At 42.3% G+C, this 24,360-nt stretch overlaps 1 protein-coding gene across 2 annotated transcripts; it reads right to left on the reverse strand.

Moving 5' to 3' along the window:
• Positions 1–5,042: 5,042 nt before the first annotated feature.
• On the reverse strand, positions 5,043–24,229 carry Eri1 (exoribonuclease 1). Of its 2 annotated transcripts, none has more exons than XM_021170422.2 (7): positions 23,998–24,229; positions 20,014–20,192; positions 17,505–17,715; positions 15,688–15,771; positions 13,613–13,722; positions 11,522–11,636; positions 5,043–6,496 (listed from the first exon to the last, which is right to left on the reverse strand). In XM_021170422.2, the coding sequence occupies exons 1-7, from the start codon at positions 24,091–24,093 to the stop codon at positions 6,254–6,256; spliced, it is 1,038 nt and encodes a 345-aa protein (XP_021026081.1). In that variant the 5' UTR covers positions 24,094–24,229; the 3' UTR covers positions 5,043–6,253. The 2 variants fall into 2 exon arrangements, with proteins under 2 accessions (XP_021026081.1, XP_029336088.1); XM_029480228.1 differs by lacking the exon at positions 23,998–24,229 and adding an exon at positions 23,693–23,771.
• Between the last annotated feature and the right edge of the window lie 131 nt (positions 24,230–24,360).

Raw genomic sequence — 24,360 nt, forward strand, 5'->3', positions numbered from 1 at the left:
AGATTGGAGGGTCTAAATGCCAGAGGCTTGACTTTTATCTTGTGAAAAATGTAAGCTCCGGGACACTACAGAGCAACACTTTAGACAGATGCATGAGAGGAACCGGTAGGGACAGTGTCTCCTAGTTAGCTTCATCTGTTGGCTTATCCCAATCCAGTTATGAGGAATTACCAATGGGGAAAATGCCTCAACAGACTGGCCCGTGGGCATCTGAGGCACTGCCTCCATTGGTAACTGATGTAAGAGGGTGCAGCCTACTGTGGGCAATGCTACCATTAGGCAGCTTTCCTCAAACTCCATGCCTCTGCTTGAGTTCCTGCACTGCCTCCTAAGATACCTTCCCTACTTCCCCACTGGCTTTGGCAGTGGTATTTATCACAGCAACAGAGAAATCAAACCAGAACACAGCACTGGTTTGAACAAATAGCCCATAGCTCATGTCTTGGAAACACCACAAATGCCTATGTTGATGGCATTGAGAGGTAGAGCCTTTGAGAGGTAACTGAGGTCTCATGAGGTAAAAAGGATGGGCCCTCATGACAGAATTAGTAGCTTTATGGATGGAGAGAAGGAAGTGTGCTCTTACATTTTCTTGCTACCATTTTCTCTACATCATTGTTGACACAGCAAGAAGGCCCTTACCAAACGTACTACTTAGGCACTGGCCTTTCCAGCCTTCAAAACATGAAGTTAACCTGTTCTCCATGAAGGCCCGGTGTGTGGCCATGTCAACACCATAGAAGGGACTAAGATAGTGAGACAAAGGACAATTAAACTTAGAGATGGTTGAGGATGTGCTATGCTAAGGATGTATCCTAGAGCAGGCAAGTAAAACCAGAAGTCCTGATAGTATTTCAGGACTAAAGTGAAGTGGTCTCACTGTCAAAGATAAATCAATGAAGAAAATAAACCCAAGTTCAACGGAGTAGTGATTAAGCATGCAAGAATAGCCCTTAGCTCTGGACAGCAACACTGCATAGCAAGCTTACACTTACCTTGTTCTCTTGATCAATCAGGAAAGGACTTGTATCGAAACTGTTATTAATCATATCGCACGAGGGACAAAGAGTAGAGCAGAGACTGAAGGAAAGGCCATCCAGAGACTGCCTCACCTGGGGATCCATCCCATATGCAGACACCAAACTCAGACACTGTTGCTGATACCAATAAGTGTTTGCTGACAGGAACCTGGTACAGCTGTCCTGAGAGGCTCTGCCAGAGCCTAACAAAGAAAGACACGGATGCTTGCAGTTTACTATTGAACTGAGCATGGGGACCTCAATGGAGGAGTTATGGGAAAGACTGAAGGGGTTTGCAACCCCATAGGAAGGACAACAATTTCAACCAACCAGAACTCCCCCCCCTGCCCCCCCCCAGGTCCCAAGGACTAAACCACCAACCAAGGAGTACCCAACCATGGAGGGACCCATGGCTCCAGCTGCATATGTAGCAGAGGATGGCCTTATCTGGCATCAATGGGAGGGGAGACCCTTGGTCCTGTGGAGGATTGATGCCCTAGCAGAGGGGAATTCTAGGGTGGTGAGGCAGGAGTAGGTGGGTGGGTGAGCATCCTCATAGAAGCAGGGGGAGGGGAGTGGGACAGGGGATTTGCAGAGGGGAAACCGGGAAGGGGGATAACATTTGAAATGTAAATAAATATAATAACCAATAAAAATAAATTAAATAAATAAAAATACAGCAGCTTATTTGTAATTCTAGTTCCAGTGAATCTAATGGGTCTTTCTGGCATCTGAGGGCACTCCAAAACAATCTTTTAGAAAAGAAATGTATTTGACTAGAACGTAAGCAAACACCTTCCCCCAACAATACTGCATATAGCTTTTCCCACAGCATTTACCTGGGTGTTGAGAAGATGAAGTATCTAGAGATGACTTCAAGTATAAGAAAAGTGACAGCAGGCTGTGGAGTCCTGGCAACTAGGTATTCACAGGGATGATGGTTCCCTACCCACCCCCACCCCCACTTTCAAGTGTTTTAGCCTGTCTTAGTAAACACACGATACAAACATTCCTCCCAAAAATATTGGGGTCACTTTTTTAAAAACGAAAATCCTTTCCCTCACCCATTTGTTTGTTTCCCCAGAGACTCTGAGCTTTTTCAATTAAACTACTCCAGCAGTCCTCAATACATCTATTACTGCACTGTAACTCTCTGATCTAGGGTTCCCATACTATGAGGTTTTTGTTCTGTTTTCTAAATCCATAGAGTTTAATAATAATGCTTTTAATCAGGAAGAGGTCAACAACTTTCTACAGAGGACTAGGCAGATGGCAGGCATGGTTTCTAGAGTGAACACTCACCTCTGCTGCTGTAGCACAAACACAGAACGCAGGCAAAAAATTGCAAATGAGAGCTATTCCACAAAGCTTTATTTACAACATCAAAACTTTATTTCATAAAATTCCCATGCTACAATTCACATCATTGGCATGGTAGGTAGCACTTACCTGTAATTCCAGTACCGAAGAATTTGAAACCCAATTAGACTACACAGACATACCCTGTCAAAAACATACATACATACATACATACATGCATGCATGCATGCATACATACAAGCACTCTTGATTTTAACTTGCCACTTGGCTATCAGATTTGGTTCGTGGCTACAGTGTGTGCACTGATGCTGTGTGGGGGCAGGAAGAGCTGAAATGAGGGTCAGCACCAAGGACGATACTTAGTGGGACTACTCATTTACCAACACTGCAATCAATTATACATGGAAAGCATCTCAACAGGCCCCGCTGGAATAAAGGAGGAGTTCACAGCCTATCACTAAGGAAGTCAGTCTCCTCCAGCAGCTCAAAGTCTTCCTTGAAACAGGACACACACCGCACAGACTTCACCGAGGACATGGCTCACTGGAGGTGGGTGGCCTGACCGGTGCTCCTTGTGTTGATCACTTGTGATCCCTCCTTCCCCAGAAATCTTACTACCCACCCCTTCCTCCTTATCCTTCGCAATCGTACTTGTAATATCCAGGACGATGAACTAAAAGTTCTCTCACCTTTCAAGTAGTCACCATTTAATAAATGACTCGTCAGCAACAGGACCAGTTTAGCATGACTCCCATGGTCTTTCCTGTTAACCCAGCTGAGAAAACCTATCCCTCCAGCAGGACAAGCAGGTCTCTAAAGGCTACAAGAAAGGGGGGGGGGGGATCAGAAAAAAATGTCCTTGAGGCTGGAGAGATGGCCCCAGGGTTGAGTGCTGACGGCCCTTGCAGAGGCATTGATCCCAGCACCCACCTTAGGTGCTCACGGCCACCCGCAACTCCAGTTCCAAGGCGTCCACAGGAATCTAAGGGTACATGGTGCACATAAACTCTCCCAGGCACACATACACACAAGACATATGCTGAAAAAAAGAAAACCTCTTCTTCCTGCTTTTGCTTGACCCAGTCAGAGGGAGAAGTGGAGAGAAGGAAATATTTCCAGAGTCAATGTCAGTATTTAATACAAAATCAGACAAAATGTAGCTGAGAATATATACCAGTTTGTGTGGACTTGAAAATAATACAGGGGGGTAAATCAGTCTCAATGTCCAAGCAAGTAAAAGGGAAACAAGGAGATGACCATGGCGACTGAGAAAATAAAGCTTTAAGTATCAGCAAACACTAGCATCAGTGTAGGCCTTCCCAGCAGTAACAAGAACGAGTATCTTTCTTTACACACAACGCAGGCAGGCAGGCTGCAGTCGTTTCCTTTCAAGAATTATGACTCACTCTATAACTTACAGACAGGTTATCTCAACAGAAAGCCAAATCAAATGGTTTGACAGAGACTCAGAGTGAGTGAAGATGGCAAAATACTTAGTAGAGCCAAAAGCATTCTAAAAGCTTGCAGTGTTGAAGTTCTTAAAAAAAAAAAAAAAAAAGTTAAGCACTTGATTAGGAAAAAATTTAAAACAGCCTGATTTAAAAACAAAACAAAGAAAAGAGGAAGGCATTAGTATGTCCTGCTATTCTCTAACTTCCCAATGGTAGTTTCCCTATTCAGTAGCAACTATGCAATCAGGTGACAAGTGATTATTTTCCTAGGGCATGAACCCCTGTGTCACCATGGCTTATGTGAGAAAATGAAGAGTCAGTCAGTCCAGAGGGCCTGCTGGCTTCTGTCCCTCATATGATTCTTTCCTGTTCCTTTGCTTCAAGACAGAGCTCACAGGGGAACGAAACCTGCAAGCCTGGGTAGCAGATTCTCATGGTCCCAAGCATATTGCTGTCGTTCCTCCTATGCCCTGAGTTAGGAAACATGATCAATCTACTTGATTATAGTGGTCATGGACATAATATGATCACAATAGTTAAGGAAAGTTGAAAAAACAAAACAACAGAACAGGCAATGCCAATGAGATGGGTCCACAGAAAGCATTAGAGGGGTTTAATTCCAAAAGCTCCCACTGTCAGCCTCTAGACAGTGTGACATCATCATCTCCAGAGCACATCTTGACTTTAGAAGCAGGAATTATTTTCCAATATATACTGGTCACTCACTAAGACAAGCCAGGTACTTTACTATGGCACAAAACATTTCACATCACAGTACTTAATACAAATGTTTACCATGAGCTCAAAAGCAGGGCGAATTATACATTCACAATGGCGAGGGAAGGCAAGGAGCAAATCTTCAGATTTTCCCATTGATTTGTAAGTTATTGCTCTCAAAAGTTCACTTGTATTTGCCAGGAGCTCATTATATGGATCAGAGTGGCTTCAGATTCGCCTATGCCTTAACTCTTGAGGATTGAAATTACACATCTGTGCTACCAGGCTGGCTTTTCTAACTTTCCATTAGTCTCATCAGTAATTAGACTTTTAAAAAAGATGTATTTATTATATATACAATATTCTGCCTGCATGCCAGAAGAGGACAGCAGTCTCATTGTAGGGGGTTGGGAGCCACTATGTGGGTGCTGGGAATTGAACTTCAGGGCCTCTCAAAGAGCAGCCAGCACTCTTAACTTCTGAGGCATCTCTCCAGCCCAGTATTCTAAATTTAGTTATTTTATGTTTATGAATGTTTTGCCTGTTGGATTCTTTGAAACTTACAGATGGTTGTGAGCCACCATGTGGGTTCTGGGAACTGAGCTAGGATCTTCTACAAGAGAAGCAAGTACTTTTAACCACTGGGCCATCTCGCTAGCCTCCAGTAACTAGATTTTTAACTAAATTCTATGACCTATTACAAGGTTTCCAGTTATAATATGAAACTGGCCCCAGTACTTTCTCATCCTTGAGCTGAGTCGGTTCTCTTAGCCTATCACGTGTGTTCTGGGGATCAAACTGGGGGTCATGTGTGTTCAGGGCTGTCAAAGTAGGCACCTTTAGAAATAACTTCCCAGCTTGAATATAGGCTATACACAGATATGCCGAAAATGTTCCAAGAAGAAACACCTGAATTTGCTGCTCAGCAAGCACTTTGCTGAGTGGACCAGAGTGAGTGACGCAGGGGACAGCTGAAGTTGCCTCCACCATCTCAGATCTTGTTTTTTTTGTAGCTCGTGCTGGCTTAGCAACTTACTCATGTGCTATGTAGCAAGGCCCACTATGGTTGTGACCACATCAACTTGCAGGGTTTTTTTTTCCTTGTCATTATTCCCTAAATGATACAACCATTTCTTTATAGTTTATTAAGTATAAGCTACCCAGAGATGATTAAAATATACGGGAGAACGTGTAGGTTATATAGAAACATTACGCCATTTGAACTATAGAACTTCAGCACTTGCAGAATCTGGTACCCACACACAGTCTTCTTGGGACAAACCCCTCACTTCACCTACAAACTCACAAAACTAAAAGGACCACGTTTTACTTAAAACTCAATGGGCCAACACTACCTTTCAATCCTTTCCACATTTTCAAAAAATGTATTTAATTTAATGGTGGTAATGTAGAAATTCATTTTAAATTCCAGTATCAATAAGATATGACATGTAAAGAATTTTCTGATAAAACTTCCATCTTAAAAGCCAAGGAACACATCTTGGACACCTTACATTATAAAATTCAGTTCTGAGCAGAGACTGGTTACTGTGTGTAACAAATACTGCTCAGATCAAAAGTGCTGGTGACAAAGAATTTGGTGTGTCCTCCCACAAAATGTCTGCATACATACCCATCTATCTGTAACTGTAATAAGATCTTAAATGTTTAAGGTGCTTGAAGGTTGCATTAGCTCAGATTCATTCGCCTGCTACTTTTGTAGCAACTGATCAGAGAAAACTGCAGTTACTTTCTACTATGTGGCATCTGTGGAGCAGGAGCGCCCTCTACTGGTAAGGACGAGGACACACTCATCAGCTGTCCTCCAAGTATTTTTTCATTGATTCGAAGTTCACATCCATCCTGAAGCATCCGAACAGCTATTCTAGCAATGTTCTTAGAGTCATCGAGACCGCTGTGAGGCCGTCCATCATAATCCATTCCTAATTTTTCAAGCATTATTGTTAGTTTGGTCTGGCTTCTGGGAACCTAGAAAATAAAGAACCAAATAAATAATTAAGAACTCTGCACAACACAAAAACTTAAAGATAACAACTATGAGTATGTTCAAGGACCTTAACAAGGATACGAATAAATGCCTAAACAAAGACGAGGAAAACACCAACAGTTGAGTGTATTTAATTTAAACCACTATTAAATTAAACTGCCAGGTGTGGTGGAACACGTCTTTAATCCTAGCACTCTGGAGGCAGAGGCAGGCAGATCTGTCTCTGTGAGTTTGAGGTCAGCCTGGTCCACATAGTGAGTTCCTGTGATCCTGATGCTAAAAGATCAAAGGGGGGGATCAAAGGGGGGAAATTTTTTTAAAAGAAAAGTTCAGTAAGTCAAAATTAAAATGAAATGGCAGAGAAGCTTTCAGATCACAAAGGCACAGTAGGAAAAAAAAATCAAAAATCAAAGAAAACATTAAATTTTAGAAAAAGGAAAAACAAACAAAAACTCCAGACTCAAAAAAATTCCAGGAAATCTGGGATGGGAGACTATGAAAAGACCAACCTACAAATAATAGGTACAAAGAAAGGAGAAGAAACCTAGGTCAAAGGCACGGAAAATATTATTAACAAAATCATAAGACAATCTCCTAATTCTAAAGAGATGCCAGCAAAGTTCATTCAGAACACCAAATACAGAGGCTCAGAAGCACTTCAATAATCACAACACTTAAATAAAACAAAGGATATTAAAAGCTGCAGGGGAACAAGGCCAACTCATATATAAAGGCTGACCACTAGCAGAACATCTGACTTCTTAATGGAGACTCTGAAAGCCAGAGGGCTTGGACTGAGGTACAAGCACTGAAAGACCACAGGCACCAGCCCAGACTACCACATCCAGCTAATTCTAATCTCCTGTGAGTATAATCAGAGGAGAAAGGAACACATTTTACAGACACTAGCACATAGGTGTGGGTGGTGTGCCCTTGGGCTAGAGAGCAGGATGTTGAGCTTCCAGTCCTGACTGAGGTATTGACCAACGGAGAACGGGTTAAAAATGGGTGGTACTGAGAAGGTGTGCCCACAATGTGGAAAAAGGAGACATTTCCATGCCGTAGAACAGGGAGGCAAGCTAAGACTGAGTCAATTCTCAGTGGTCTGGGCAGACAAGTCAGGCTGCTGGCTTCTCTTACAAGAACAAAGGCGTCACCAGGGAAGAGGAATACTTCAGAGCTTTTCTCCTCGCTCAGCTGTCATCAGAGAAGCCTCTTACAGCAGAGGGGACTAATAGAGAGTCACACCTGTCTAGACACATCTGCAGAGTGAGACCTTGAAGCATTCAGTCCTAAATGACACGTTTTCACACACCCGCCCCCCCGCCCCCCCCCGCCTGAGGGTTTCAGGGATCTATGCAGAAGAGAGGAAGAGTCAGAAGAGACAGGTGATTCTAAGGACTGTGAACTCAAAGGCTGTAGTGGCATGCACAGGGCCTGTGAAAGGTTCAAGTGAGATGGGGTCCCAGTGTTGAGTATAAAGTGGACACAAGGTTCCCACCCCTAACCAAAAAACTATCTGTAACTGATACCCACTGGCAACAAAAAAATTAAATGTTCTCCAATGGCATCTTACTGAGTATATTAACCACGCCCCAGGAATAATTGGCCAACACAAGAGTTCAATAGTATTTTTGTACCTTTTGTCTCATTTTGCTTTGGGGTATTTTTATGGTCTTATTGGTCATTTGCTTGTATGTATACTTTGGTTTCCATTTTTGTGAGTTTGTGTGTGGAGGTGTGTGCGTATGCGCATGTATTTTAAAAAGTAAGGACACAGAGTTGGGTGGGTGGGGAAGATCAGGGAGGAGTTGAAAAAGAGGAAAATTGTGACCAGTATTTATGAAAAAAATTTTAAATAAAAAAATGGAAATTGATTTAAAACTGTTTAAGACTGTATTTGTAGTGCTCAACTTTCCACAGATTTGGGGGGCTGAAGTGGAAACTTGGGGTTTCTTTGGAAAGTTGGTAATGTCAAATGATTCTTTGCTGGAAGTTTTGCTATAGCAGACATGCCCCAGGCAGTGGGAGCTGGAGCACTGCTTTGTCTGGCGCTGCCTTGCTAGCCTCACTGACACATGTAGGTATTGGTTTGTCGTACATTGCATCACTGAGTTTTACTTGTGGTGACTTTATAGAGAGAAACTCGCTGAAGAACATCTTGTGAGGCTCCTGCGGCTTCTTGCCACTTCTGAGCACTATGGCCGGTTGGTGAGCCTTGTTGTTTCTTCTGGATGGAACTGCCCTTGCTGGCTCATGTGTGGTGTCTGCCAAGTGAACTGGACTGCAGCTGCTGATTCGTGTTTGGTGTTTGCTGGTGGACTGGACTGAAAACACCAAAGGCTGGAATCGCCCCAAAGAGCTATTTCTAACTATTTCTAAAGGTCCACTTCCCCCCGTACCCTAATAACCCTTCTTTCCCACTACCTCTAGTGGATGGTGGGCTAGAGGGGAGGGTGAGCTCTAACTAAGGCAGGCTGTGAAAAATCTATGCCTATAGGATGTGCTACTTCATACTTAAATTTATATATCTGGGTATATGTGTATGTTTAAATATGAGGAAATTCTAGCTGTCTGCTCTATTTCTTTCTAGAAAATAACAATTTATCCAACTTTCCCAAACCAACTAATTGTACAGAAGAAATAAAACACAGTACATCAATCGTGAGAGCTATCTCATCCTTTAATGAAAAAACCCAGCATTTTAGTGGAGATAGAGGCCCATAAAAGACATATTTATAGAATTTTATAGAAGTTAGACTACATTTGAGCATATGCAAGAGAAGAAACTGGGAGAGTTTCCCCTAATCATATAAAGGATTGTGCCTGTGTTTCTATTCATATTATTTCAGCTTACCTTTAGAAATATCAAACCCTATTTTAGTTTAAGCCAGTTGATTAACAATTTATAATGTCTACCTTTTAAGTTTTTAACTTTATGATGAGGAAACAAAAAGATTAATACATTTTGACTGTCCGTTTCTAACATAAGCACTTGAGAAAAGCTGGGTTAGAATAACGAGGCAGGAGGTGAAGCAGCTACAGGTGATGGGATGCTGCCAGTTTCCTGATTCAGCACAGTAAAGCACAGTGAAGCACAGTGAAGGGCAGTGAAGCAAGTGCGGACAGTGCGGAAACAGGACTCAGCGCGCTGAGGCACTGCTCAGGTTTTCCCTTTCATATTGGTTTTGAATTTTGTGTAACATTTTTTAAAAAGTTGTTTGTTTTTTTTTAATTCCCAAAATGTGTGACAAGAAAAATCTACAAAAACTGAAAAATTATAAAATATAATCAAAGGACTAACATGGCATAACCAAACCAATAGCAAAAAGCTGGGACCTAATTTAAAAGAAAAAAGGATGGACAAACACCTAAGTATCTGGCAATCACAGATGGCAGCAAGGATCTGAATCTGCTGTGAAGGAGGCAGCACAGTGGACAAAGCCTCTGGAAACCAGCAAGGCAGTGAGTGAGGCACATACCCTGGGACCATCAGCTCCATGCCCAGTTTTACACCCCCTAAGTGAGTATATAAAGGCACCAGAAGACGTATAAGAATGTTTACAGTAGCACTGTTCAGAAAGATACTAAACTAGAAAACCAAAAAAACCAAAAAAAAAAAAAAGAGAGAGAGAGAGAGAAAAGAAACCATTTTGCCTGCCCTGCCAAATGTAATTTTCAATAAAATTTTTTGGGTTTTTTTTTGTTTGTTTTTTTAAAAGTACCCTTAAGGGGGAGGGGGGAAATCAAACTACATTAGAAGATACTTTAAAGATAATAACAAAGAATCAGAGACATGACAGAAAGCGAAGCAAATAACCAAGGGATTTGAGAAGACTTAAGACCAAGTTAAAATTACAACATTAACGGCTCCAAGACAGTAATCCTGAAAGCCAGTCACAGACTGTTCTGAGCACTGAGAAGGTAACAGTTTGACTGGTGAGTAACAGAGATTTCCAAGCAGCCAGGGGTGGTGGCACAGCCTACAACCTCAGCACTCTGCAGGAGCTACACTCTGAGCCTCTGCTTCCATTACACAAAAGAGCAGGAGCAGCAGCAGGAGGAGGTTTCCTGAGTAGTCTCCTTAGGCCCCGAGCAATGATTCAATTATACACATGCAGGTTGGGAAGGGTAGTTAGAGGCAGGAGACTAACAGAGCTTAGCCAGCCTTCACTGTAGGAATCCAACAGCTATGTCACAAGGAAACCTCAAGTACAGCACCAGCTTAAAAGCACAAGGGTAAGACATGTGAAGAGACACCTTCTTAAAGGTGAGAGGATCTGTGTGAGAACAAGAACCAGTTCTGATGAGGACCGTGACCAGAAATGTACATTTCCCTACGCCTTTAAGTATCAGTTTAAAATTTACACTACTTATATATGTTAACTTTGATCAAAAGAAAGTAAAATTAAAAAGACAGCTTAGGCATATAGTGCTTACCCAGCAAACATAACACACTAGGTTCAAGATCTAGTACTACACAAAAGCAAAAACAAAACAAAATCCAATAGCATTTGTCCCAGAAGCCATCCACTTATGAATCTGTCTGTTAAAGGGTAATGCATTAAACGAGAATAAAAAGGTGGGTAGAGGAGCTACAGTTCTAACCTGAACACAGCTGAGATTCTAAAGAGTAACAATTAGATAGCTTTGTTTTTCCTGTGGGGGGAAAGAACCTTTAAAAAGATTACATGGGATGGAGGCATGGCTCGGCTGTTAAGAGCTGCTCTTGTTGCTCTTGCAGAGAGCACCCAGGTTGGGTTCCCGGGACCATATGGTGGTTCTCAACCACCTTTAACTCAAGCTGCATAAGACCCAACACCATCTTCTCCTCCATGGGTATCAGGTATGCTTATGGTCCATATACATATACACAGGCAAAACTCTGTTATACATAAATTTAAAAACCTAAAAATATTTAATAACCATATAAAATCACAGCTGAATATATATGTAAAACAGAACAAATATGGCTAAGAAAATAACTAATGAAAAGGCCTTTTTACCTTATAAAAGTTTCCGTATGACTTCCGGATATTGATCCACTTCTTAGCGAAGGCCGGGTGTTTGAGTCTGCTGAGCCGGCACTGGATGCTTAGGAACTTACTCATATCCCAGGAGCTTAGAGAGAGAAAAGGGTGCGAAGTGAGTGCTACACTATGACAACAAAGAACACTTAAAACTGTTCTAGTTGTTTCCTTACATCAACTTTCTCACACTCACACAAAATACCAAGCTTAGAAAAGTAACCTCCATTCCTAGAAAAGACTATTAAGCTTTTAAAAGGGGGGGGGGGGAAGCAGTGTTTTCTTCGCAGACTCTTCTTACTAAGTCACCTTGATAGCTTTTGTGGTTCTGATTCTTGGCCAAACTTCTACCTTTCTGAGTTTTTCTGTGTAACTGGTAGGCTCACATGTTATAACAAATTTATCATTTTAGTTAAGTTCTTTACTAACTCACACCCTTATATTTTAAGGGTTAAATATAACCCTTATATGCTGTTTATTTCTCCACTGCTTACTGGTTAATGTCAGTGCTATAAAGCACAGCACACACTCCTTAATCCTGGCACTTTGAAGGCTGTAGCGCAGACCAGTCAGAGCTATGTCACATAGTGAGATCTTGTCTCCAAACAAAGGCCAATCAATCAGGTTGAGTGTACCACATAGAAGCTGAGTTCATTCGAATGTGGCCTTTCTTGGGCAAAGTCAAATCAGCAACAATTAGAACCTTCAGTGGGAAATTTTACAATCCCTCAAATCAGTTACTATAAAATCAAATGTATATATTTATAAATAAAATACTATAAAATGCCCTAGGATCCTACCACTTCTGTGCACTTTTAACAGCCTGAACTGAAACACCCATCATCACTAACTCTGAGCAGATAACCTGAGCTGCCTTAATTTATTTCTGGAGGCATCAACCGCTATTTTTGCACTGTTCTAATAAAAACAAAAACAAAACATCATACAAATTTTGAATGATTCATGCCAGAATTTAGTATTTTAAAAACTTGCCCTGCTTTGTAATATGACAGAAATGACAGTCAATGTTAGCAGGAACACTGCTCGTGCTTAAAATCAGTAAGATTTCTAAACGTGACATCCTGTTGGCATCCAGACTTCTAAAAGCAATGATGATGTGTAAGTTCCCTGTGCAGCTCCTGCCATCCCGAGTGAGCAGCGTCCTACCAGGGAGGAGCTCACTACGCCGGCACAACAGAGGCCAGAGCGGAAGCTGCTCCTGCCTTTCCCTTCCCTTTAGTGCTGCTGACCTGCTACAGTGTCTACAATGTCTATAATCCTTCTGTCAACCCTTCCGATTTTCCTATGTACACTTTCATTTCTCTCTCCCTCCCTCTCTCTCTCTTCAGGGAGGCGGCACAAGTAGTTTTGAGACAGGGTCTCAAACTATAGCCCAGGCTTGCCTAATTTAATTCACAATGTGGGCTGATCTTGAATCCCTGAATCCTCCTGCCTCCAACTCCCAAGTGGGCGACTACAGGTGAACACCGCAACACCCAGCTCTCATTTCTCTTTTCATTTAACAGGTTAACTCTGGACTTGGAAGACTACGGGGCGAGAAAAGGAAATGCTCTGAAAGGACTTCCAACATCCTACAAAAAGAGCACACATCAGACGGTCAGCATGGCATACATCCTGACGGCTGTAAGGTGTGGAAGGAGCAGTGAGCTGTGGTAAGGGTAGAACCAAAGGAATAGGTGGTAAGGCAGAGAATCTCCCAGAAGGGAGAAAACATGAATTGGGCAGAGACCAGGCAAACCCTTAGTGAGTGGGGAGCCCGAAGAATGGTGGGTGAGGCAGATGTGTATGGACTGTGTGGTGCTAGAGGACACCGAGCTGTAGGCCTGTGAACAAGCGAATGTCAGGATGGACAGAGGGACACAGACAAGCTGTTTCAGCAGTACATGGGAATATGTACCATCCTGAGAACTCAATGTGAGATGAAAAAACACTTTCTGTAGAGTGACTCCTGGGGACTTTAATAAGTAAAGGTCCATGGACATTCTAATACTTACATGAATTAAGAGCCTCTTTTAGTTAAAAGGAATTTGCAAGCATTTTCTTACTTACCCATCTGTTAGTATACAGTACTTATACTTAGTTCCCAACTCCTTTGACTTCATCCACTCAATCACTTTTTTCAGGACCTGAGGGAAAGCATCAGCTCTGTCTACCTGATCCTGAGGACACAAAAGGAGATAGAGGTTGGCGTAGTTACTGCTTGTAGCCTGCAGCACAGTCACACATCAACTGGAGGGAAGCCAAGTGCATGTGAACTGTTACACTTTCTGTGATTTCCACGACTAAGACCTACTTACCACCCAAATGCTCACCCAAGACAGGAAGAAATCATTTTATACCTAAGAAGTAGGGACTGCTTTCAAATGAGTGTACAATTCCCCCAAAATTAAGATTTAAGATTGTCCTGGTTTTGTCAACTTCACACAGGTGACCTAGAGTCACCTGGGAGGAGTGAATCTCAAGGGAAGAACTGCCTGGATCAGACCGGCCTGTGGGTAGCGTCTGGACTGCTGAAGCAGAGGGCCAAACCGACTGTGGGCAGCCCCACCCCTGGGCAGGTGGCTAGAGGTCTGCTGAGTAAGAAAGCCTGCGGAGCTGGAGCCAGAGAGCAAGCCTGCTGAGTGAGGCACTCAGCAACCCCACCAGTGTCTGCTTCCATCTCGTCCCTGATTTCCATCAATGATGGACTCAAAAGTCCTTTCCTTCCAAACTGCTTTGGTTGTGGTATTTATTACAGCTATAGAAAGCAAACTAGAACAAAAACCAACGCTAGTGGCTCTTTATGATTAACTGATCCTTTAGACAATGGGCAAATATCCCATCTAACCTATGGCCCCTAAGAATTCTCTATGTCAAAGCTCACCTTCTCCACACTACACTATACTACAGTATGTGTAGCACACTGTACCACACTGCCACAGGGCCAGACTTTGTAAAACATTAGTTTGACATATTGCAGGTCTCTTAATCTTACTTCCAAAATCATAGAACCTTTTATGATTTGCTTGCCTCTGCCCAGCTCAAACACCATCTTAAGAGCCCATAGACCTGAGCCATCCTGAACTACACTGAGCTCTGCCACAACACACCTAAAATGCCCAAGTCTTCCTTTCTGCCCATTTACTTATGATCAGTCTAAGTTCATCAACATAAAGACACTTCTCACTGGAGCCCTCCCTTCCAACACAGATGTGAGTCCTCTGTATAGATGCCTTCACAACCTAATAAAATACTAACTTGCCATTCTTCCTATGCAAACCGTGCCCACTAGTTCATTCTGTCTGACCCTGACAGATAGGCAGCTGAAGCAGAAACTGACCATACATAACGTGGGAGGCAGTGCACAAACTAATGAAAGAACCAAATGAATTAACAAAGCCCACACTGAAACTAAACAGAATCCCGGGATCGACTAACAAAGGCGTGTAGTCAAGACTGTGACAGACCTGTTCTAAACCCTATCTCAGTGACACTCAGCTTACTAATGCTCTATTTACAACAGAAATCTTGACTGCTTCTTCACAACTCTGAGGGGTGGGTGAGTGTAGAGCTGACTTTTTGGCTTTAACTGTCGGTTCTGAGGTGAGTCTGCCAGTAATGCTCAGGCTTGGTCTCAGATATCTGTGCTCAAGAGACCCTCTAGCCTAGAATTGCAGCCCCTATGCCCTTAACATGTGAGACTATGGCATTTACCAGCTCTAAGGCTTTTTGTTAAAAAATTTTCTTTTATCATTATATTCCTGTAACATAATTTGCTGTTTTTTAAAATTCTTTTTAAAATTTGTATGTATGAATAATCTGCTTTCATATATACTATGTGCATATTTAGTGCCTATGGAGGGCAGAAAAGGGCATGGGACCCTGGGTCTGGATTGTGAGCCACCACATGGGAATCAAACCCAGACATTCTCTGGAAGAAGAGCCAGTGATCTTAACCACTGCACCATCTCTTTTTGCTGTTGTTATTTTAATTACAGTATGAAAGACTTTTACAAAATAAGGAAAACAGCACATTAAATTGTTTATAACAATATTTTTTAAACTATCTACAAAGGAAACCACTGATTTAAAATTTTCAATTTCAAAATAACCACAATCAACAGAAATGAAAAGAGAATAATCACCTGAGTGATTCCAGTCAGACCGATGCAGAACTCTGAAAGCTGAGCATTGACTTCTGGTCTCACATACTGCTGAAACGTATCTTCCTGCAGGGGAGGACAGAAAGGAACGTGTTTCACCTGACTACAGTACATGACATGCACACTCAACAAATCCAGCCACAGGTCAATTGCACCCATTCCAGACGGATCATTTCAGAGTTCCTAAGGAGACTCTCCTGGATCCCCCAAGAAAAATCCCTCTGAAATTTAAATATAAAGACGCAGCATATTTTGCGTTTTAAAGACATCAAGTTAGCAGGTGTCTGAAAGCGCACCTTCAAACCACAGCTAAGGTAAATATTTTCTTTGCCTATAAAATACTTGTCACCTTGTTTGCCTGTTGACACAGCTGGTACTTTACAATAGTGGGCTGTAAAAACCATACATCCTTCAGAAGAAATAAGGCCTCAATTGTAGGAAATCAGCTCTTGTTCATTACATAAAAGCATTCAATGAAACTAAACACTGAGAGTCAAACCTTGCCATGTGACTACAGCAACTTATAAGACAAGTCTCAAGTTTTCACGTTGGTGCCCAAGTTTTAGGCTCCCAACTCTGAGAACTTTAGCAGGCTTTGAGGAAGCTTCTTTCTCCTCCTGCTGGACACTACTTCCTCAAACTACCGGGTTATTGTTTGAAAATTAAGACCAATTTCAAAACCTGACGATTTAAAGATGGTAACTGTTAATCTCAACTATATACAAATAAAAACAATAATCTTTTTTATAGAAGAAAGTTTTAAAAAATTGATTCTCCTTCCTGTGTGTATGTATGTGCATATAAACACACAAGCACAAAGCCTGTGGCAGCCAGCAGAGGGCATCAATCTCCTGGATCTCTTGGAGCTGCAACTACAGTAAGCTGTGAGGCTACTGATGAGCGTCCTGGAAACCAAAGGGCAGCATGCGCTCTACCTGCTGAGCCATCTCTCCAGTCCCCGAAGGTTTAAATGTTAAGAATGGCAAAGGTACATGCTTTCCCAGAACAAATTGTTTTTTAAAACAAATTGTGTGTGTGTATTTTTATTTTATATGTATGGCTGCTCTGTCTGCATGCATGTCACCCAGAAGAGGGTGCTGTATTCTCTGAAACTGGTTTCAAACAGTTGACGGCTACCATGTGGATGTAGGAAGAGAACCTGGATTTTCTTTTGAAGAATAGCCCGTGTTCTTGACCACTGAGACATCTCACCAGGAATAAGAACAAATTCTTATTACACACTGATCTTACAACAATCTGTTAAGCAGCTGTTTAATGAGAACTGTAAAAGTAAAAAGCAGCAAAGAACATTTTAATTTCAAAAGTTAAATACATGCTTTTCATTTATTAGGTTTTTTTTTTCAACAAGAATTTTAGTTAGTTGGATGTTAAAAATATACAGAGTCTATAAAAGTCCTTGTGAGGTATCAATATGTTGTTTATAATTCTTATTTGGGGAGTATATTTTGTTTGAGGCAAAGGTCTCACTATGTAGCCTTGGCTGGCCTACAGCTCACTATGTAGACCAGGTTAGCTTTACTTGACTCTGGCCCCAGTGCTGGGATAAAGGGAGGATGCTCTCACACACCACTTCTAATTTATGAATTTTTCAAACATCTTAAATTTATTTGTATACATACACATGTGTGATTACAAGGCACAAATGTAAAGGTCAGAGGTCAAGTGGGGAGTTGTCCTTTCTCTTCTACCATGTTCATTCCATTTCAGCTCCTGGCTCACTAATGAACACTAAAATAGTTGCCACTAAAACTGAGATGAAGATGCAGCAATTCACTCACGATTTCTAAGGTGTGTGTATTCAACAGGACAACAGGAAACTCAATGATTTCATGTAGGAACTCAGCTGGGTTCCCCTCTTCACAAGTAGCCTCAAAGTCAATGATACAAATGTAGTCATAGTAACTGTCCCCAGCGGAGCTCTCTTTCAGCATCAACTTCTGCTTCTTGTAATAGTTTTTCAGTCTCTTCTTTAGAACATCCTTGACTCCTCTAGAAGCACAAGATTAAGTAAATGTTACAGTCAAGAATCACAACTCCTACCTGCTGGCTCTAGCTTGCACTTGCAGCCACAGCAAAACTAACAAATGCTATCTAAAACAAATACAAGAAAAGAACGAAAACCTCAACACTAAGTTAGCAAAGAGCCAATGAAAACACAATGATTAATATAACAAAAATTTCCTTCATGATAGAAAGGTGTCTTCTTCATTGTATCTAGTAATCCAAGCCATAACCTGGAACCTGCACATTAACACTGCCCTGTATGTTAAGACATACATGATATAAAAACTGAAGCTAACAGGACAAGCTGTAATGTTGAGTAAGGGAAGTCAGGTAAACTGAACACACTGTACTCTTTCTTTTGGCATTCATGGGTTAGACAACTAAACAAAAACTCTTGAGGGTATGAAAGCATTATGCCCTCAAGTTGAATGTCTTAAGCTACTTCAAAAGTAACTGAGGATATACCACCCTAGAGCATTCTTTGAGAGAACAATAAGATAGTGAGAGTCTGAGTAAACCTAGGTTGCTGGATTTCTTGATCACATCACCAATTAGTGACTTAAAACTTTCATGTTTTAAGTCTATTGTTTTCCTTTCTAAACGACCACTGAAGCACAAGAAAACGATAATCTATGAAAACGATAATCAACCAATGCTTGTTTTAAACATTTTTGTGATTTTTCTTTTTTTGAGACAGGGTCTTTCTATGTAGCTCCGGCTGTCCTGGAACGATGTAGACCAGGCTGGGCTTGCACTCAGAGATCACCTGCTTCTGCAGCCTCTCCAGTGCTGGGGTTAAAGGTGCATGCCATCATGCCCAGTGCTTTAATGTTTCTTCTCACAATATCAACCTAGGAAAGTCCCTCAACCCTTTTCACTTTAAGATGCTGAGTCACCTATGAGCTGTGACTACTTTAAGTTACTTTCTGTTCATTTCTTTTCTCTCACCTTATTTATCTATTGTTTCTCTGAGGAAATGACAGTGTAAACCTGATGGTGGCACAAACACTGACCTAGCTGCCCAGGGTCAAACCCCTCTCTCTAACATCTGCCCTGCTCCTTTGTATCCTAACAGTGTTTACCAGCTCTACCTGAACACTACTGTGAACAAGGTTGTCCCCATCTCTCTACTATAGCTTCTCTTAGTGTTGTGGACTACAGCAAAGGACATGCTTTTCACAGCCCGCAGCACACTGCTTCACCTCACAGAAGAACTGAGCACTAAACCTGGCAGTGGTGGTGCACACCTTTGATCCCAGCACTTGGGAGGCAGAGGTAGGAGGACCTGATTTCTGTGAGTTCAAGACCAGCCTGGTCAACAGAGTGTGTTCCAATACAGCCAGGACTAGACAGAGAAACCCTGGCTCAAAAACAGCCAAACCAACCAACCAACCAAACCAAAACACCAAAAACAAAAACCAAACAAAAACAAAAAGAACTGAGCACTAACTCAATTTCCCGTGAGAGGCATCTTCAGTGGTTCCCTTCAGTTACAAGGTAATGCGGACTTCAGCATAGAATTCCCTCACTGTGCCTCACCTTACCATTTCAGGCTCACCGTGAAACACTCCTCCCCACAGCATGCTGCTACACTGGAAGCTATGACTGTACGGCTCTGTGTGCCGTAGTCTGAATTTGCAACACACTTTCAAATCCTTTTAAGTTTGATTATACAATAAAGACAAGAACATGTGACAGAAAACACACAGATAGAATAGAAATTACAAGGTCTTCTTGTTTGGTTTTTAATTTCTTTTTTGTCTGACATATGTTCCTTCCTTTTCCTATTTGGCATAATTTAAGAGTCTCATTGCTGAAGTCCTGGGCCACAGTGTTTTGCACCCTCAGCTGAACTTGGCCAGAACTCCAACACTCAAACACTACAACATACAGGAGGCAGAGGAGGGCTGTGTTCTCAGGAGTAGCTTAGACTACACTTGTGTCAAAAGTAAACATTAAGGAAACATACTTGCCTTAACACAGAAGTGACTACAGTTATACACTGATAGTACATTTCTGAAATATTCATAAACTCTGGCTCAAAAAGGTCTCTTGCTATCTAAATGAGAGCAGTAGAGTTGCATGTCAAGACTCATGCTAAGGAATGTAAATTATAGCTGTGATCTGAATTATCTCATGGGAGGAAATGTTTACTTTTATTATTTTTTAGAGGTTTCTAACATGAGCGGGTACTACTTCTGTAGCTGGAAAGTGATTCTGGTTTTAAGAACTAGAGTATGTTAAACTGCTTCACGTAATAGGTTAGAAGTTAGTTTTAATTACCTTGTTTCAAGCTTAAATTCTGAAAGTTTAGCTCTGAGTTCCTCCTTACTCATCCGGTTGATACAACCATTTGTCATTGCGATCTCTTTGTAAACCGGGTCACTGAAGTCACTGCCATTGGAGGAAATGAACTTCGATCCATCTGTCTCTTTGCCATCAAGTCTGCATCGCTGCTTTTTCTATGGAGTAAGGGAGAGAGGTGAGTTATAATCAGTGCAAATACAGTTTTAAAGATGCCAATGCCTCATGCTACCCACACAGTGAAAGGCTCCCCTTGGCGCCAGTGGAGGAGGACAGGAAGATGAAAAGATGGTTCTAGTATAATTGGCCTCGCTCTATTCTGAGTCATGAGGTTCCTCAGAGGCAATGAAGCTGAGTAAAAAGAGGACAGATATTAGTGTCGGAACCTTTGGGGCCTCAGCTGCTCATTTACTACAGCAGAGCCTTGGGCAATGCCCAGCCACTGCTCTGCAGTCTCCTCACCTACACACGTGTTATTGTCCCACATATGTTTGGTAATGGTGAACAGTAGTTAGTTAGCATTTATCCTAAGCATGAGACTGGTATACAGCAGGCTAACTACTAATAAACAGTGATTTTACTCATCATCACCAGACTATAAACACGCCCTTTCACAAACAATATCCTAAACTCAGAAATAGGGTGAGTAAGTGACTTTTACATCATTGTGCATGCATCAATCAGTGGCTTCCCGAGAACGTCCTAACCTAGTTTTATTTCACAAAGTTAACAGAACCTGCCCCAAATAAAAAGAAAGCAGATGTCAGTCTGGAACTAAAACTTCCTAGCACTTAAACAAACAAATGCATTCTGTTTTAAAGTTCACAATTTAAGTCACTCATTATATCATTTATTCAAATTTAGTGTTCCTTTTCTGTCACGTGACTCCATTCTATATTCCTCATAGGTAGACCTAAACCACAAATACAGTAATTTCTAAGGAATTTTTAAAGTTAACTAAATGTCTATAAGCAATGTTACAAATACAAGTGATGTTTTCAGAACTGTCAAAAAGTTTATTTACTGGCCAGAGAGATGGCTCAGTGGTTAAGAACACTGTCGTTTTTCCAGAGGTCCAGAGGTCCTGAGTTCAACTCTCAGCAAACACATGATGTCTCACAAGCATTACATGCCCGCTTCTGGCAGGCAGGTATACATGCAGATAGAGTACTCATATACATTTTTAAAGAAGTGTGTACCACTATACTCAACTTGGAAAAGTTTTTTTACTACTAATTTATAATGCATATTTACTGGGTCATAATTTACTACATCACCCCCAAGTAAACTTTACTAATTACAGAACAAGGAGGAGCCCCCACAGAAAAGCTGCAGTCCCTAGCCTAAGACTGACATCAAAGGATCAAGGACTACCTCCCGCTCTTAGCTTTCAACTGCAGCAAATTGACTAGCAGTGAACTGCTAGATGCTGTGCCAGAGAACTCGGAATTCTCACTGCTACTCTTTGAGAAAGGGGCCAATAGTTTCACTGCATGAGTCATTCATGAGGGGTAATAAGCTTGTCAAAAATACACGTTAACTAAGCCAAGTAACTAGCTTTAGGCATATTTAAATTTCTCCTTGGATATGATCACAATAACTTATATTTAAAGTTACAATGAATTTTAAGCTCTGTCGTTATTCGGGGTACAAAACTGTCAACATTAACAGTCTAACCAAAATCAATGTCTATTTTAACTTATACTAATTCTCTTTGAATAAATCCATTCTGATACACTTGAAGGATTCTTATTTAAAATCTATAGCTTTGAAAATTTACCATACAAACACACCTATTGTAGATAAATAAACGACCATTTCTATAAATATTTACTTCCGATGCCAAGGTTAAACTCCAGCCTTGATTTCTTGATTTTGTGAAAACTGTTACCTCCCAAATTTCAAGTACACGACAAGTTTTCAAAAAAAAAAAAAAAGTTTAAATAACCCAACAAAGGAACAGAAGGAAATTCACAACCCCACATGCACAACTATCTGCAAACACACACTTATTTACTAAATTAATGCCCAAGATTAACACTAGCATCCACTATCTCTAGATTCACCTCTCACACAGGGCTGGCTACAACATGGAAACAAATACTCATTTTCATAGAGCCTTGACATTCTGTAATCTGCATGTACCCAAATGAATATATATATGGTTTCTATTCTTACAAACAAGATATCCCTTTACATTACGGGAAAGGATCACGAACTTCATTAATTTGCAATACTGTGGTCCTGAGTTCAATTCCCAGCAATAACATGATGTCTCACAAGCATCTATCTGATGCCCTCTTCTGGCATGCAGGTGTACATGCAGATAGCACTCACACATATTTTAAAAAGTGTGTTTGAAGAAGGGCCTTAGGGTGTGGAACTTAAGGATGGGTTTGCACACTTTCCTGAACCAAATATGAGTATCGCAAAATATTGCTCCTCTTTTTCTATTTTGAAGGTAGCTCTATCCTCATCTTTGAAACCCTTTAAAAAAAAAAAAAAAGCTTTTGCACACTGAAACAAAAATGTCCAAACATTAAAACACCATTCTTTCCTTCTACCAGTTTACATCAGCCACCAAAACTGGAGCTGGTGGAAATTTTACTAGCTAAATCTCAAAAACAACAACAACAAAAAACCTTGAACAAAGTAGTTTCAAAAAAAAAAAAAAAATCAATCTGAACACAGATCCAGGCCTTCAAAGCATTCTATCTCAAAGTTTCAGGACTCTGAAAGACAATGAAGTATATTCAACTTCTTTTAGAAAACGCTCTGCAAATTAAAATTAGCTTTCGAACCGACTTAGATGATACTGTCGACAACATATGTTAGAATGAAAGGGGCATCTGTCCAGAAAGGGTAGATGGAAGCGTCTTCAGCCTTCCAAAGTACCTACCAACAAAGGGAATAATCTGGAAAGATCCAGAGAAAGCATGCTCTGGACAAGAGGAGCACAAGATCCTTACGTTACAAAACACTCCACGATAAAAGAACACAAGGAAGCCAGAGTGGACAGCGAAGATGTGTATATGAAATGAGCAGAGGGGCAAACTGAAGAAGGCACGGAATGCGCAGCACAACCTCGACACAGACTGTTAAAAGAAAACTCTAGAGGCCTGATAGACAACTTAACCATGAAGAACAAACTCTGCTCTTCCCCAAGACCCATATGTAACCTCCTTTCCTGGTCTTCAGAGGCACCTGCGCACACACACGGCATCCACTTACACACATACACACATTTTAAAAAATTATATTTAAAAGGCTATTCTGGCTACTACACGAAGGTGTAAATGGAAAGAATAAAGGCATTGGGACGCCTCTATGGAATGCCCACCTTCTGACATTTTGGTTTTGAGCCTAGCCTTTCACACCCAAGCCATCTATCTCTCTACCCTGCGAATGAATACCCTGGTGTCAGTGCTCAACTCCTCTTACGAAAAAGCGACGGAATTTATCATCTCGCTCACAACCCGCGGCGCTAGCCAACACTAATTCATCAAGATGAAAAACATAAGTCCGGGGATCTTCCTGATCTTGCCCATGTCCTGAGGATGTAGCAAGTCACTTAGAAAGCCGGTCGTGGCAGGGTTCTGGGCGAGACAGAAGGGGTCGGGGAAAGACCGGGGGAGGGTCCTCTCGGGAACAGATGCACCTCGGGGTGCAGAGGGCAGTGGGCCGTCTGGGGCTGGGAAGTCACAGGCTGTCGGAGCACCCCGAAAGGCTTGCCGCCGCATCTGGCGGTGAGGGTGGGCGCTGGAGAGAACCCAGCCAATCAGCGCCACGGGGTTGATGGAACGGCAGTGCGCCCGCGCGCGCCGAATGTTTACGCGGAATTCTCACTCGGAACTTCCCGCCCGACCTCCTCCCTCTCGAGGCCGACCATGCTCGCCCCGAGTGGGCCGGAGCAGGGGAGCGAGCGAGGCCGCCCCGCACGCGCGCGCGAGCTCCCGAACTCACCTCCACGCTCAGCGGCCGGGACTCCTCACACTCCGGCCGCGGCGTCTTCTGCTGCGCCGCGTCGCCGCCACGCTCCCGGCCCCGCTCGTCCTCCATGCCGCCTCTTGCGGACCGCGAGACAGCCGCGGACGCTCGCTGTCGCTTCACCGAGACCCACGGGAAGCCGCCTCTCTCTCTCCCTTGAAAAACTACCGCGCTTCACGTTCCCGCGGCGGCGGCCACACAAACTCCGCCGGACGCCTCCTACTTCCGGGAGCGTGTGGCGTCGTCACGCCGCGCAGGCGCAGTGGGCGGGTCCCCTCCTTTCCCCGCGCGCACGCGCGCGGTAGGACGGCGGCGGGAGAGAGCCCGGGAGGCGAGCGA

The sequence above is a fragment of the Mus caroli genome, chromosome 8, assembly GCF_900094665.2.
Source record: "Mus caroli chromosome 8, CAROLI_EIJ_v1.1, whole genome shotgun sequence".
Classification (NCBI taxonomy): Eukaryota; Metazoa; Chordata; class Mammalia; order Rodentia; family Muridae; genus Mus; species Mus caroli.

Bases quoted from the DNA above. Each gene is read 5' to 3' on its own strand.
- Eri1 (XM_021170422.2), bottom strand. From the start codon at position 24,093: ATGGAGGACGAGCGGGGCCGGGAGCGTGGCGGCGACGCGGCGCAGCAG. The intron at 17,716-20,013 runs GTAATTAAAACT...TTGTGCTTCTAG, and splicing joins GAATTTAAGCTTGAAACAAG to AGGAGTCAAGGATGTTCTAA. The intron at 6,497-11,521 runs GTAAAAAGGCCT...TTTATTTTCTAG, and splicing joins CATACGGAAACTTTTATAAG to GTTCCCAGAAGCCAGACCAA.